The 15,512-nt window shown below is 61.0% G+C and overlaps 1 protein-coding gene across 1 annotated transcript in view; it reads right to left on the reverse strand.

The window, feature by feature from the left end:
- Window positions 1-15,510, reverse strand: part of Crispld2 (cysteine rich secretory protein LCCL domain containing 2) — a 56,951-nt gene extending 41,441 nt beyond the window's left edge. Inside the window, exons 1-2 of the mRNA XM_015496001.2 lie at window positions 15,388-15,510; window positions 761-1,071 (exon numbers count right to left, since the gene is read on the reverse strand). Of these exons, the coding sequence (XP_015351487.1) occupies window positions 761-1,000 (240 nt within the window). The 5' untranslated portion in view covers window positions 1,001-1,071; window positions 15,388-15,510. The remainder of the gene's footprint in view (window positions 1-760; window positions 1,072-15,387) is intronic.
- Window positions 15,511-15,512: the final 2 nt, after the last annotated feature.

Genomic DNA, 15,512 nt, shown 5'->3' on the forward strand with positions numbered 1-15,512 from the left:
TCCACTAGGCCTGACGGCCCCACACGGCAGTGGCTGGCCACGGTGGCTGAGTCCTTAGCCAGGCGGCGGCAGGTCACAGCTCAAAGCCACGCACGGGGGAGCTGCCAGGTGTGGGGGTTCTCTGGTCTGGGCAGCGCGGCCTCAGGCCGGAGAACGCACAGTGGGCCCTTCCACCAACCTGGGGGTGGGTGTGAGGGTAGGACTGGAATGAGGACCCGCTGCCAAGTGTGGGGTCCTCCAGGTCTGACGGGACCTCCAGGCCCTTCCCACCGTCGCACGCCCGGCAGACAGCCCTTCCTCGAGGACTCGGCCCCCTCGTACTCGCAGACGGAGCCAGAGGACGGGCAGCAACCAAGCGGGCATGGTCGTCCCGGTACGTGCGGGCCTTTCACAGGTCCTCCAGCTGACCGTCACAGGAGCAAGGGAGTGGGATTCTCAAAGTGGAAACTGAGGCTCCGGCTGACCAAGGAGATGTCAGGCCCACGAGGGCTGCAGAGCTAGGACTGGGACCCCTGTGTCCAGGCCTCGGTCCTCCCCAGGCTGCCCCGGGAGGCCTGGTGGATGGGTCAGTAGGGCTGGCTGAACCTGGAGGAGGCGTCCCAGGGAGGAGGCAGCCAGAGTGCCAAGGACAGAGCCGGGGACGCTCTCTTGCCAGAGGACACCCTGGGCCTGCCACCGTCCACCAGCTGGTAGGCAACCAAGATGGCAGCCCAGCCTCCCGCCGTTGGCGCCAGCCTCTGTGGCTGCCGCCCGCGCTCACCATGTACTCCATGTTGGAGGCCGGGGGGTGCACCTGGCCCCGCAGCTTGTTGTGAAGCATGAGGATCTCCTCTCGGTCTGTCCTGGGGATGGCCCTCCGGGCACGGGAGTGCGGCTCCGTCTGCTGGTATCTGCTGAGCAGGCTCTCCAGGTGGGTGACGTTGGGCAGGAAGAAGCCTTGGGCTCCGCAGACCAGCAGGGCCAGCCCCAGGGAGGCGAGGCCACTCGCGACACCACTCATGGTTCTGCCCCTGCAGCAGCAACTTGGTGACAGGACAGCCTGGGCCTGGTGCAGAGCTGGTGTCAGGTGCCCTGGAAGGTAGCAAGGGGGGGAGGAGCCGGTCAGCGCTGGGCAGCCGGCTCGGGCGGCGAGTGCAGCAGCATGGGCCTCTCCTGCTGGCAGACGCGGACACGAGGCTCATGGAGGGCGACCAGCCTGCCCGCTGATAGGCAGAGGTGGAGCCGGGACCCAGCCCAGGTCTTTCAGCAAGATGCGTGTCTGGACTCCCCCCAGGATGGCCCGGGCAGTTTCTCCGGGCCCAAGTTCTCTGTCACTGTATTTTCTGACCCAGATCAGCATTTCCATCCACTGAGGACCCACGTGGGCCTAAGGTGTGAATCAAGCTCTGTCTCTGCCCTCAGAGGGACCTGCAGAGTCATGTCATATCACCAAGGGACACACCAGGAGCAGACATTAGCAGCCACTCCCCAGCAGCCTCGGTTTAGCGCAGAGTGGGCAGACCTCAGGAGGCCCCTGAGGCCCAAGGGTCCTGCCGTCGCTGCCTCCTGCTGGCTCCACCATGGTTTGGCCACACACGTGACAGGTGCCCCAAGCCCAGCAAGGACTTGGCCACAGGCTGCAAAGTGACCTTTACCTGCTGACTTGGTCCTCAGGAAAAGCAGCGGTGGAGAGTGGGCAGGACCACCAAGGGAGGACTCTACCCACTCATCCTTGTCCCTGCGGGGCAGACCCACAGCTACCACTCCAATGTGCCCTCAAAGGTCCATGTGCCGGGAACCCTGTCCCCCATTGTCAGATGGGTGGCGTTTGGAGTGGAGCTTAGGACTGGAGGAGATCATGAGGAGGCCCCTTTGATGGCCTTAGTGGCTTTACAAGAAGGGGAAGAGAGACCTGAGCGACCACCTTGCTCTGTCACACAGAGCAACATGGCTGTCTCTGCGCCATGTCCTGGTGCGGCCTGAGGCCCTCGCCAGATCCTCACAGGCTCCTGGACGTCCAGCCTCCAGAGCCATTAGCGAAATCAACTTCCGGCCTTTACAGGTCACCTGGTCTTGGACATTCTGTGGGAGCAACAGAAACGGGCTTCCAAAGCCCCTGCAGCCCCCAGGCAGGCGGTCTCCTCCTCCAGCTCCTGCTGATGCAGACCTGGTGCACGCACCCTGGTCGCCGAGTCAGCGATTCATGCGGGTAACTAACCAACCGCCACTTCAGGACAGTCACCAGTCACGGCCACCTCCAGACAGGTCCGGGTTAATCCTCCAGGTCTCTCAGTTGCTAGGGCAGCAGCGAGGCCAAGAGGACAGGAGGAAGACGTGGCCAGGCTCCCAGACCCTCTGGGCTCACAGGGTGCTGTGTCCCCACGAGTGCTCGTGACAGCCAGCACACGCCGAGGAGCCCCAGGTCCCCTCAGGGGGATGCGCCCCCTCAGAGTCCCTAACTTTTGCTACCCCTGTCCCTCACATCAAGGTCAGAATGTCCTTGAGAATTTTGCTGTACCATCTGGTTCTTTCAGAAAACCCATCATAAGCATCTATCCAGGTGGGTCATTAATGTCATTTTCAAACACTGTGACAACCCAGGAGGCCCATGTATTAGGACCCACTCACCATGAGAAGGCAGAGGCCTCTGGTGGCAGCAAGGCTGCCCAAGTCCACCCTCGTCAGCCTCTGGCAGGGAGGCTCTGTGGACCTGGAACTTCCCAGCAGGCCCCTTGGCCCTGTCCCCTGGCAGCCCACAGTCTCCCTCCATGAAGGACCATGCTACTGACCCGAGAGGCAAGAGAGGATGGACAGAGTGCAAGGTTACTCCCAGGGGAGTCCGGGGCCACCTAGTGGACTGCACCCAGCACTTGTGCTAGGCCTGAGGAGGGAGAGGACACGGTCCCTGGCCACAAGGAGCTCAGGTTGGGCTGGGGAGGGAAGCGAGATGGGCATCCCAGGACCGGAGCCCTTGGCACCAGAGGGCAGCATGGGGGCAGCGAGCTGTGGGAACGCGGCCGTTCCCATCTTCAGCCCTGGAAGCCCTCCAGGGCCTGGCGAGCAAAAATAGCCTGCGCCCAGGGAGAGGCTCCGCGCTCTGTAGTGCTGGACGCGCTGCCCTCCTCCCCCAGGGGCGACCTCCTGGGGCAGAGCCAGGACGGCTGGGGAGGACCTCTGCATGCCGGCTGGCCTGGGGGCATCCAAGCCTGGTCCCACGACCATATTTGCACAATTCCAGCTGCAGGCCAGGGGCCACGCCTACCCGCGGAGGAACACTGACGCTCACTCTGGGAGGATGTGGGGGGCGGGAGCTGGCACCGCTGGGGTCCACCCCGCGTCATACCACGCACAATTTGCTCTGCTCTGTGCTCCGGGAGTGGGAGGCGCAGGGCTCCAAAGGCACGCAGCATAAAGCCTCATGTGACTCCACTCTGCCCAACCAGAGGAGGACCTGGTCTGATTACAGTAGGTCCGACTCTGGGGCTGTCAGCAGGGCGAGTCGGGGTGGGGGCCTATGATGTGGTGGAGCAATATGCAGCCAGCAAAAGGAACGACTACACACTGGCATTAATAAAACAAAATGCCACAGGCAGTTCACAAAGCAGAACATTACGCCAATGATGCCATTTGTGTGAATTTTAAAATACGTGGCTGGGCACGTAGCTCAGAGGCAGAGTGCTTGCCTAGCACGCAGGAGGCCCCGGGTTCAATCCCTAGCACAGCAAAAAACAAACAAACAAACAAACAAAAACCCACTGTGTATATGCATATACCAAATTCTGTTATAATTTATGTATATATTACATATACACATTTGTGTGTCTATATGTATGCATGTGGTGTGTGTGTATGTGAGAGAGAGAGACCCAAGACTGAATTCAGGGGTGACTTCTGGACAGAGGACAGGAACTAGAGGAAACAAGGCTTATCTTTACCTTTAACATATTTTTCTATTTTTCAAATCTCAAGCAAATACGGCAAAATGTCAGTGCATGCTCACGTGCGGGGAGCTGGCCAAGGGCGCAGTGCGGCACCGTGATGAGCCCAGGGCGGCCCGGGTGGTGGCCTTTCTGTCCTTGGGGCATGGCCATTTCTCTTGATTTGAAGTTATTCCTCAACAAAATACAACAAGACGCCAAGGCATGAAGCACGGCACGTGCTTTCCAAATGCACCCTTCCAGCACATTCTGAGCAGGTGCTGCCCTGCGAAAGAGCTCCCCTGGCCCTTCCTTCAGAAGCTGAGGGACTTCCCTGGCCCACAGGCCACCTCCTCAGGGTTCCACGGGGAGTTATAAAGCCTGGGGTGGAGCTGGAGAGATGGCGGCCACCAGACATAGTGCGACCCTCGCAGCAGAAGAGGAAAGAAGAGGGGGACCGAGGCCTCTCCACGTCCTTCCTGGCCCAGGGGCAGCCCTGCCTTGGCCGAGGCACTCAGGGCACTGTGCAGGTGGCACGCCAGTACCACAGGGTCGGGAAGCAGCTGGGCCTGGCCAGCGCCCCAGTCTGTGCCAGGGAGGGGACAAGGTCCAGTCTGGATGGCTCCTGGGTTCTGACTGCAGGGAGCGCTGAAGATTTTAAGTAGAAAAGAAAGGTCAGCAGGGGCAGCGATGCTCCAGAGCCCAGGGCCGCGCTTGGCATGTGGAAACCCGCCGTGTTCACAGTCTCAAGTGCACCCCGGATCCGCGTGCTGCGGTCTAACCCCGGGGCCTCAGAATGCGACTGTATTTGGAGATAAAGCCTTCGAAGAGGCAATGGCGTTAAAGTGTCCTTAGGGTGGACCTGATCCAAGACGACTGGAGAGGAGGACACAGACGCGGGCAGAGGAATGGCCCTGCCAGGGCACAAGGGAGACCATGTCGTCTGCAAGCCAGGAGAGGACTCAGGAGGAACCAGCCCTGCCCACACCTCAACCCTGGACTTGGGGCTCCCAGACCCGAGGAAATGAAGGCCACTGGTCTACGTTGAGGGGCCACACAGCCTTCGCAGACTAGGACACATCAGATAATGAAGGGATGGGGTCCAGATAGCCCCCAGCTGCTGAATGGAAAGTGGCGGGAGAGAGGCAGAGAAATTCAGAGGCTGAGACAAGATCTCAGAGGTACCTGTCTGTCACCCAGAGGTTTGGCTTCGTGACTCCCATTCTACAGGTGTGGAGGCCGTCTGCGGGCTTAGGAAGCTGCCCAGGGTCATCCTACCGGCAGGCAGAACCTGGCACTGGGGCAGCAGGCGGCTCCGTCCAACCTCAGAGTCCACCCGTGCCCTCTGCTCAGTGCCCTCCTGCTCTCCCAGGAGGGGGCTTCCCTGCCACCAGAAAATCCCAAGCCCCCCCACACACAGGGCGACTGAGTCTTGCCCTTCACTCTTCTCTGCCCCTTGGGAAGGCGGCTGGGCTCTGGGGAGCAGAGACACTGCCCTCCCAGGTCAAATGACAACTGTGTCAATGAGAAGGCCCCCACTGCCACCTCTCAGGGAGACTTTACATCATGGCCACACTTGACCAGACACGTCCCTCACCAGTGTGGGCACCCACGCAGCCCCATCTGTGATGCGCGCTGACTCTGGTGCCAAGCTGATCTGACCCCTGCCGTCGGGCTGCTGAGGCATCCTGGAGACGCTCGCCTGGGGCGGCCTCGCGGCTCAACTAGGCCTGGCATCCCCGGGCACTGCCAAACAACTGCAGCACCATTTCCAGAGAAGCCTCAACTTGTCCCCCTGGTGGCTTCCCAATAACTGGACGTGTCCACCGAGGACTGTGGCTCAAGACAGCCGACGGGCCCTCTGGAAGATTTTGTCCTCTGTTGCTGGAATTGCAAAACAGCTATCAGATCCCAAGCTGAGGGCTCTGAGATCCTCGAGAGGATGCCAGACGCTCGGGCGCTTGGAGGGCCCGACAGAGCTGCCAGCCCCAGGGCCGATGTAAGACCCAGCTGGCACACGGGAACCGCAGGGCCTCGGGCATGGCCCAGAGCTTTGCAGCACACTGTGGCTCTTTAGGGACAGTGGCTGCAGCCCCGGTTACAGCCACTGAGCCGAGTGTGCAGACACCAGCTGGTATTTGTGGAGCTGGGTGACCAGCTCAAGATGGCCCACCGCTTCCCACTTCCCACACACCTCTGCCGGGATACAGCCCTCCCCACCCCCACAGTCCGGCCAAGGCTCCCTGGACATGTGGGGGCCAGCAAATCCAGCCGGCATAGCACCCAGACTCAGGGGCCAGGGAGGGGAGCTGTGCGTCGGGGCCGGGGCTGCGTTCACCGTGTGTCTGGGAGAGTCTGCCAGAAAGATGAGTCTCAGGCCTGGGCCGCCAGCCGGCTCTGCTCCTGCACATGCTGTTCCCACAGCCCAGCCCGTGACCCCGCGCCCCAGGCCCAGGCGGGCAGATCCACTCCTGCTCGTCACTCCCCGGCTCAAGGGAGCCGATTCCTGGAACCCTCCTGGGGCTTAATCATGCCGCAGACCTGCGCCCCCCGTCCACCAGCCCCCGGCGGCGTCTGACAAGCCACAGTCGGATAAATATTTATGGAATGAATGTGCCCCCCTCCTGCCGGGGAGATCAGAGGGCCATATAAGGCCTACGTGTGACTCCGGCCTCCTCACTGACCGCAGGCTGGGCTCAGTTCTTATCACAACCCGTCACCAGCTCTGTGGCCCTGGACGCAGTGTGCAGCCTCTCTGGGCCCAGTTTCCACATGGGTAAGGTGGAGGGGAGGCCCAGGGCCTCGTCCTCAGCCAGCAGCACGTTGTGTGGAGGCTCGACCAACAACGTGGCCTGCAGTCCAGGGGCAATCCTCTCAGCCACTCTCACCTTTGCCTCAGCAAAATCCAGTTGCAGGTATCCTACTAAACGCCCAGTGCCGGGCGAAACCGACGCAGCCTCCCCAAGCCTGAAACAGACTGCGCTGGGCTGAGCTCCGAGCCCTGGACATGCCTTTGCGGCTCTCCGAGGAGGTCGGTTCCAGGACGTGACCAGGTCTGGAGGAGCAGGTCCGCCCCTGGCCAGGAGCCTCTGTGCCAACGCAGAAGGGGCCTGGGCCGAGGGTGATGACCCAGGTCAGACACCAACCCCGGTCAGGCCGGGGTGTCCGCCCGTCAGTCCTGGCGCTCGGCAGATGCCACCTGGACCAGAGGGGCCCAGGGCGAAGGACCCACTCTCAAAACAAACTGAAGCGCCGGGCTGTGTGGTCGCCAATTCCCTTGGTGCAAACACCCCATCCAGCGAGAAGTCACTGAGGGAAACCGCCAGAGTCCAGACAGCGGGCGAGGCCGCCTCCCTCTCACCGGGTTTTCCTGTGACCGCTCCCCATTGGAGGGACAGACTGACCACCTCAGACTCAGATAACAGCAAGATGCAGTCAAACGCCAGAATAGGTTCTGAGCATTCACTGCCTTGATTTTACGTGTGGCTTATTGGCCCACAGGCTGGTGTCACCCGGCAGCCGGCCGGGGCTGTGCCGCTGGGCTTACTCCTTCTGTGGTACTCGCCCCTGAGCAGCCCCTAGCCCCCAGCTGGACTCGGGAGCCGGGATGTCCACGTGGTGAGCCCCAGCCAGTGACTGGCTCCCTGGACCCCCCAGTGAGGTTGGTGACCAGTCACGAGCTTGCAGGCCCGGGCAAGGGGCCCCTCCATTCCAGCACCTCAAAGTTATCCTCTCCACAAACGGGTGGGGCACTGCCATGATCAGCTGTCCCAAGAGGAGGACACCAAGGCTCCAGAAGGACAAGAAGCCTCTCAGGGTCAGCAGAGGCCTGCGGGTGTGCCTGTCCGCTCCTCGGGCTCCAGCACCCACTGGCCTGGTCATCACGAGGCGGTTCCCAAACATCAGGGCACTGCTGACCTGCTGGCACACAGTGCGACCCATCCACAACGGTGGCTGACCCCGAAAGGCCCGGGGCTTCCCTGGACTCTGGTCCTTCTCAGAACTAATCAAGGAGAACTCAAAATCTGAGCAGGAGGCCAAGGACAGATCCAAGTCATAGCCACAAACCACCGAGAAATCCCAGGAATGAAGCCGTGGCTGGAAGGAGGGACTCCCTCCACCCCAGCACGTCTCGGCAGATCTCGGGCTGGGCAGAACGTCCCGTTACGACCGGAGAACCAGACAGCGGGCGAGGCCGCCTCCCTCCTCCACCGGGTTTTCCTAAGCCATTGGACAGGAGGGGCCAGACCCCAGAGGTGACTGGCTGGCTCCCTCCCTGGCCTGCCACTCTGCTCCCCCAGGCTCCACACAACCAGGGACGGCCAGCCGTCCACAGCCCGGCGGCCACGCCAGCCCACAAGCACTCGTTTCCCCAGAGTTCTCCGCAGAGCCAGGTCCGCATGGGACTTCGGGAAGAGGGCCGATGCTCAACAACTGGTTCGATGATACTCAAAGCGGGTGACATCGCTATACTGTGCTGAGAAAATACGTCAACTCCAGACAAGAGAAGAACAGCCACTCAAAAAACACTTACCTAACCTCTTCTGTGGGGAGAGACCAGGAAGCCAGGCGTGTTCCACACAAGCCAGGCAGATCACAAACAGACGGGACACACAGAAATTCCTAAGACCTGGGGCATGGCCCTCGGCCGATGTGTGGATGCTCCCCTGGAGACAGGTTCAGGGAACAGCAGAACTTGGGGTGAAGGCAGCATCCTTCATCTCCAAAAGGAAAGACCTGGCCCCAGAGGGCAGCGTGGACCCAGCGGGTCTGGTCAGGCCTGCATTGGATCCCAGCCCCTGCCCCATGCTGAGGGCCGCCCAGGGGGAGGGGGGTCTGCAGCCCTTGGGGCCTCCAGGCCCCCACAAAGGGCAGCTGGGGGAGGGGCTCCACCATCCCTCCCCCCTCTAGGAGCTCAGGCCTGCGCTGTCCCTGCTCCAGGTGACAGGGGTGTGCTCACCAGCTCCCCTGTGAGATCCACAGGGTGATGGGGGCTCCAGCAGGAGAGGCAGAACCAGGCTGGGGAAGCCCCTCCACGCTGCTGTGCAGGTGAAGAGCCCGGGACACCCTCGGGGCCCTGGGGACCTGCAAGTGAGCAAGACAGAGCCTGTGCCGGGGATGGCAGGAGACGGTGAGCATGCCACAGGGCTGCTGGGCGGTCAGGGCCACTCTGGCTGGGGTGGACGGGTGTGCCACCGACATCTTGAGGAAGGGGAACAGAGCAGCAGTACTGCTGGGTGGTCGGGTCGAGGTGTGTGGTGCAGACGAGGCACAAAGACAGGGGCTCAGGAGAGGAAGGGGTCACGGCAGCCGGGCTGGGTGTGTGGGCACCAGAGGCCACCCGAGCGTGATTTTATTCTGATGCAAAGAGGGGCCTGCAAGGGAGAGAAGCCGGAGGGGACAGGCCTGACTTACTCTTTGAAGGCCCCTTTGCACGCGGCGACCCAGACAAACCTCACAACACACTGCGCAGGAGCCTGATGCCCATGACCGACGTGCACAGGTCCGTTTATGCCAAGTTCAAAGCCAGGCGAATATCTACCAGGGGGTGCGGGGACATGGGGGGCCGGGATTCTGAGGACGGATCTCTGCAGATTCATCTTTGAGAAGTTCCCCTGACATCACATGAATGACTGTGGGCTCCTCTCCAGCAATGTTCAACTGCAATAACAAGTTGCTTTTTAAAAAGTTTGAAGCGCTCCAACTCTGCCTGAAGAAGGGCGGCCATGTGGGTGAGGGGCGCGGGGAGAAGGCCACTGGCCTGCCCTGCAGAGCTCTGAGCCGTGACAGGTTCCAGGTCTGGTCCCAGGCAGCCCTTCAGAGTGAACTCTGGAGGCAGGAGCCCAGATAAAGGCCTGCCAGGGCTCCCACTTGGACCAGCACAGACTCCCACAGAGGCCCGGGTCATCCCCAGTCTGAGAGAGCACTTTGTCCCGGTGGCCAAGGCCCTGCTGAGAATATCTGCCGCGTCCGGCAGCCCGGCCTCGAAGATCCCAGAATAAACGGTGTGTTCAGCGCGGTGCGCTGGGGGGAGAACAGACGCGCTGTGTTGGGAGCTGGCTGGGGCGGAGCACCAGGGCAGGGTGCAGCCGATCCGCCTCCTCGCCGCTGTCCTGGCGGCCCCAGGGAGCACTCATCCTTGCAGGGCTGGTTCTGAGGGGTTATAACGGTGCACGGAGCAGGCTGCAGGCTGCCGGGACCCTCAGGACTCAGGCCTGCACACGGAGGGCCACCCGCTGGCGCTCCTTCAGGGAAAGGGCTAGGAACGCGCCAGCGACTGGCTCTTGTCTTGTTTTCTCCTCTGGTGCTGGGACCAGACCCAGGGCCTCCCACACGCTCCCCTCATGCTCTGCCACTGAACTACACCCGGCCTGGCTGCTGGCTCGGGAGGGTAGCCGTTCCGCAGCCACAGAGCCACCCGCCCCACTGTTGTGATGCAATTTCTTTTTGGTCATATCAGACCCTGTCACCAGAGCCTTCCCTCAGCTTCCCCCCTGCCCTGACCAGCCAGTCCCTCCACACCCCTCCTCTGTGCCAGGGCCCAGGGTTCTCCTTTGCCAGCTTTCCAGGACCGTGGGCCCCACACCTGAGCCTGTCCGAGTGCTGGGGGCCTCGTGAAGCACCAGCCGCCCCGCAGGTCCTGGCTCAGAGGGCCTGGGTGGCCCACGACTTGCATTTCTCTCGAGTGCAGCTGCTGCGGGTCCAGGAACCCCACTTGGAGAAGCACTGCTCAGACCGCCACGGCCCGTCTCCTCCCTGACCTCCTCCACCTTGATCCCAGGTTCCCAGATCCCAACCCTGCATGCCCCCACCCCAAGCTTCTCTCCCCTCCCAAACATCTACCTGTACCAGCAAATGTTTTGCATTTTTTTTAAGTCAGTTTGCTTTTGAGGTTCCAAAATATTTGCTTCACAAAGGTCAGTTTCTCCCCCACCACTCGTGGAGAACCTCGTCCTGCGGCCTTGAGGGGAGGAAGGAGTGAGCCAAACCCAAGAAAACCAGGACAAGGCCCTGCTCCCTGCTGGGCGCCAGGAGGGCCCAGGCTCTGGGTTGTAAAGGGGGGCCAGGGTTGGGAGGGCGTAGGCACAGATGGCCCCACCCCAGGCAAGCCTCCCGGTGAGCTGGAGGGGTCCACGGAACAGAGAGAACAGCCCCTGGGTGCGGGGGTTTGCTGCGGGTCTGCACATGCTCAGTCACCTTGCGGGCCCCTCCCTGGGGATGGAGCCCCCCCCACAGACTTCGTGGAACTAGCTCATTCCAGAGCAAACTGTCCTCGAATGCAGCGCCCCCATGTCACTCTCCTGTGTGAGCTGCCCCCTGGGTGGTGCCACCTCAGGCCTTGGCCACGAGGCCCCCCACCTGGTGCACCCTGCCAGCTCCCCTCCGCCCGCTGGTCTCTCCCTGCCTGCAGAACGCCACCTCTTCCTTCTAGGAGTCCCTGAGCTCTTAGAGGTCAGTCACAAAGTCAGCTGGCCACCAGCTCCCAATCTAGAGAACCCACGGGCTCCTTCCTGTCTAAAAGGACTGGGGGAGGGTCAGCTCCAGGCCCCTCGACTATGTGCAAAATGGGAGCGCGATTCTGTTTCCTTCTGGAACACGGCCACTCTGCACGCAAGATGGGAGACAGGCCAGAGCCCAGACTGGAAACGTGGGATATCATAATTTATCGTATTTTAAAAACAAGGGCCAGAAGTTGCAAAATCCTTCATCAGGGCTGTCTTCTCCTGATCCTGTGGGTTTTGGCTAAGCTGATGCCGCACTTGAGATAATCAAAGATAAATCTCCCTCTGGCTGGACCACGCTGTCCCCACAGCCTTGAAAGGGCGGGGGGGCGGCAGCCGAGGAGCGCTGGCAGTTGCCAGCCTGGCACCGAGGCTGCGCTCCCCAGCAACACCTCAGATAGGACCCTGCCAGGGGCTGCCGGGACCCAGGTGGGACAGCCGCCCTGCCCATGCACCAGCACCGGGCTTTCCCCACACGGGTGGCCAGGAACCAGAACGGGACCAGCAGGTGGGGGCTTCCTCAAGGAGGAAGTCAGAAAAGGACCAGGGTTCCTCAGTGAGGTCAGCAAGTCCCATGTGGCCCAGCAAGTCCACTCCGAGGTCTAGACGCAGGAGCAGTGAAGACATGTGCCCAAGGTGGAACTGCCCGTGTCATCAAGCTGGGGAAAGCCTGGGTTGCCATCAGTGGAGGTGGGGACACACAGATGTGCACCAGCCATTCGGTGGAACATTTTCAGCCACAAAAAAGGAATGATGTTGTGATATATAAACTGTAAGGGGGATGGACCTGGAGAACACTGTGCCGAGGGAACAGCTGTCCACACACAGCCGGCCACACCCCAGCACGTGGTCCCACCTATGGGAAGTGTCCAGAACCAGCCACCGAGACAGAGGCAGGCAGGGGCTGCCTGGGCTGGGGGAGGGGCTTGGGAGGGGCTGGGGAGGGCTGCTCACAGCACAGGGTCCCTGATGGGATGACGAAAATGCCCTGGAATTAGACAGCAGTAGGGTCACACAGCACTGCACATCGGTGAAAGCCACCGATGGCACAGCTCAAGGGGTTAAAAGGGGAAGTTGCGTGTTCATGTGGGTTTGTTGGTGGTGGTGCTGGGGGTTGAACCTAGGGGTGCTCTACCTCTGAGCCACATCCCCAGCTCTTTTTTTAAAATTTACTTTATACCTTTATTTTGTTTATTTATCTCTTTATGTGCTGCTGAGGATGGAAACCAGTGCCTCATGCATGCTAGGCGAGCGCTCTACCACTGAGCCACAGCCCCAGTCCCCCCAGCTCTTTTTCAAAATTTTATTTTGAGACAGGGTCTCACTAAGTTGCTGAGGCTGACCTCGAACTTGGGATCCTCATGCCTCAGCCTCCAGAGTAGCTGGGATTACAGGTGTGAAGCACCATGCCTGTCTGCTTTTGTGTATTTCACGGTAATAAAATATTTTTCAAGAAAAAAGAGAAATATACGGCTGGTACTGCCGAAGCCCCCGGTGTGCCTGACCCTGCCTGCTCTGGGGGAGAGCATGCTCCCTGGGACTTGGAAGGTGCTCCGGGTCTGCGGCCCGTGGAAGTCCGAGCATCTCCTGAGTTCAGTGGAGTGACATAAAGTCACGCCTGCCTTGTGTGTTCCCTTCTTGACAAGCCCTCAGCCCCTGACTGATGCTGGGTCTGCACATCTGTGACTGATCAAAAACCAGTGAGTTTGCAAAAAAAAGCCTCCTGAGCTGGGAGCAGCAGACACGGCGGCACCTCCCCACACAGCAGATTACACTGGTGACAGAGAAGAGGGACGTTCCAGCCCCCTCAGGCCAAGGAGGTCGGCACTGGGGGTCCCACCTCTGAAACATTCCAGGTGCAACCCACACAGGGCCGGATATCCCCTCTGGGATGGCAAGGGGTGACGTGCAGGGGCTCTCCGGGGCCTTACGCTCTTCTTGCCCAGCTCCAGACCTGGCTGGGGTGCCAACTCTCGTCTCCAGCCCCGTGGCAGGACTCTGGGAGACAGTATTGGTCCAGGTCCCGGGCAGGGCTCTCGGCGGGCAGAACCATGCCTGCTGGCAGAGCTGAGCCCAAGCCCCGTGTCAGCGGAGCCCTTCCTGCCCCGCCCGAACCCGGGCCAGGGACCCAGAGCCCCGGCAACGCAGAGGACCCATTTGGCACCAGAAGCCTGGTCTCCTGGCAGGCTCTGCTACGGCAGCCAAGTGGCCCCTTCCTCCAGCACCTGGGCAGGGCCCAGCCGGGAGGGCCGCTCTCCCCGGCCCGGCCCGATTCATCCTGAGCCTCAGTGTGCTCCCCCCTCACAGGGCAGCCGGCGAGATCATTCCTGGAAACCTGGCCGTCTGGTCCACGTAAGAGCCAGGACAGTGCCAGCTGCCAGCACTGATTATAAACGTGGCTGTCACGACCCCTACTCTTACCCCTGAGGGGACTCTGAAAATCAGAGTCTCTCCCTTCCTGTCTCCTCCCTGGGCACCCCATCCAGCTCTTTACCTGGCGCCCCTTTCAGACAAAACACCTGTGGGAAGGTCAGGCTCAGAGGCGGAGTTAGCAGTGAGGCAGAGAAGGGTCTTAAAGAGGCGGGACCCAGGACTGGGGGGCAGCTCAGCGGCAGAGCACTTGCCTGGCATGTGCAAGGCCCTGGTTCCATCCCTAGACCCACAAAGGAAAGGAGGTAGAACCCAGGTCTGGTGTGCAGGGTCTCAAGCCAGATCCATCACACCCAGCTGGGTCTCCTGGGCAAACACTTCACTTCGCTGACTCTTTGATTCCTCAGTTGGGAGGTGGGGACCAAGAAGCCCACTGCCCAGGTGTGTGGGCAGGGTTGCTCATGTGGGCAGAGTGTGTGGATGGGGCCTCGCCCGGCTCCTCAGCAACACAGCCCACACCTCCTGCCCCTTCCCCACCTGCAAACAGCTAGGCCAGGCAGAAGCAGAACCGGTTCACACAACACAAAGACCCCTGGGACATCCCTCTCAGGTGATCTGGGCTGGGGGCACGTCCCTGGTCTTGCTCTGTAGGATGTCAGACTCCAGATCCTAGACGGAAGACAGGCCCACCCCGTCCCACCAGAGCAAGGAGGCCAAAGTCTCAGAGTGGAAATTCCCAGTCCACTCCAGGTGCTGAGCGGGCTGGGCATGTCCACAGCCCCAAGGCTTTCTCAGTCAGACCAGCAGCTCAGCTTTTGGTTGAAAGATGCCCAGTCCAGCTGGACTGCAGTGAGTACCCCTGGCCAAGCCCTTCCGCGCTCCTTCACCAGCCAGCCCTTGGCAAGGAAGGGTCTGGGTCTGTACCACACAAGGGGCTGGTCCTGGCTCTCCCTGTGTGGCAGCCGACTCCCAGGACCCTACAGCCACCCGACCACTTCTCCCCACGCAAGGAGTTACGCAGATGTCTACTCCAGCTAGAGATCCAGAAATGTGTTCCCTGAGATTGCCTCACACCTGGACACACCCGCCCGAAGCTGTGGAGCAGAGAGTGCTGGCTTCCAGCTCTGGCTCTGCCTGGACAACTCACTTCACCTCTCTGACCTTCAGTGTCTTCATCTGAAATATGGGAAGAAGGCCACTTTGCAGGTTTGCTGCAAATGAGACTACAAAGAGGTGTGGCCCTGAAAACTGTCAGGTAGAAGGCACCTGCCAATCACCCACCCTCCACACGTGGGTGGAACACTTTCCAATGCTTGCCACATCCACGTCAATGACACCCATCCCCAACACCAGAGGCCACAAATGGTAGCGAACTGCACCAGGAAGGCAGAAGAGCATCCAGCCTCCCGGGAGCAGGGATCTGAGACCAAACAGACCGAGTCCTGGCCCCTCAGCTTCCTAGCTGTGAGCCCTGGGCAAGTGGCTTAGTCGTTGGCCTGTTCCTTCGTCTGTAAAAGGGCATGCCTCAAAACAAGGCTCTGAGATGCAGACAGAGCTGCCCCAACAGCAGGGAGAGCAGACCGCAGCTTGCAAAAGGAGAGGATCTAAGTGACACTTACCTCCGCAAGCCTCCAATCAGCACCGCACTGGCGTCTCCTCGTCCAGCGGGCAGCGCGGGCGCAGAGCTCAGTGGGCAGGCAGCGGGTCGGGAACTCCGCACTGGCCGAGCGGCGAGCTGGTGTAG

The sequence above is a fragment of the Marmota marmota genome, unplaced genomic scaffold, assembly GCF_001458135.2.
Source record: "Marmota marmota marmota unplaced genomic scaffold, marMar, whole genome shotgun sequence".
Taxonomy (NCBI): domain Eukaryota; kingdom Metazoa; phylum Chordata; class Mammalia; order Rodentia; family Sciuridae; genus Marmota; species Marmota marmota.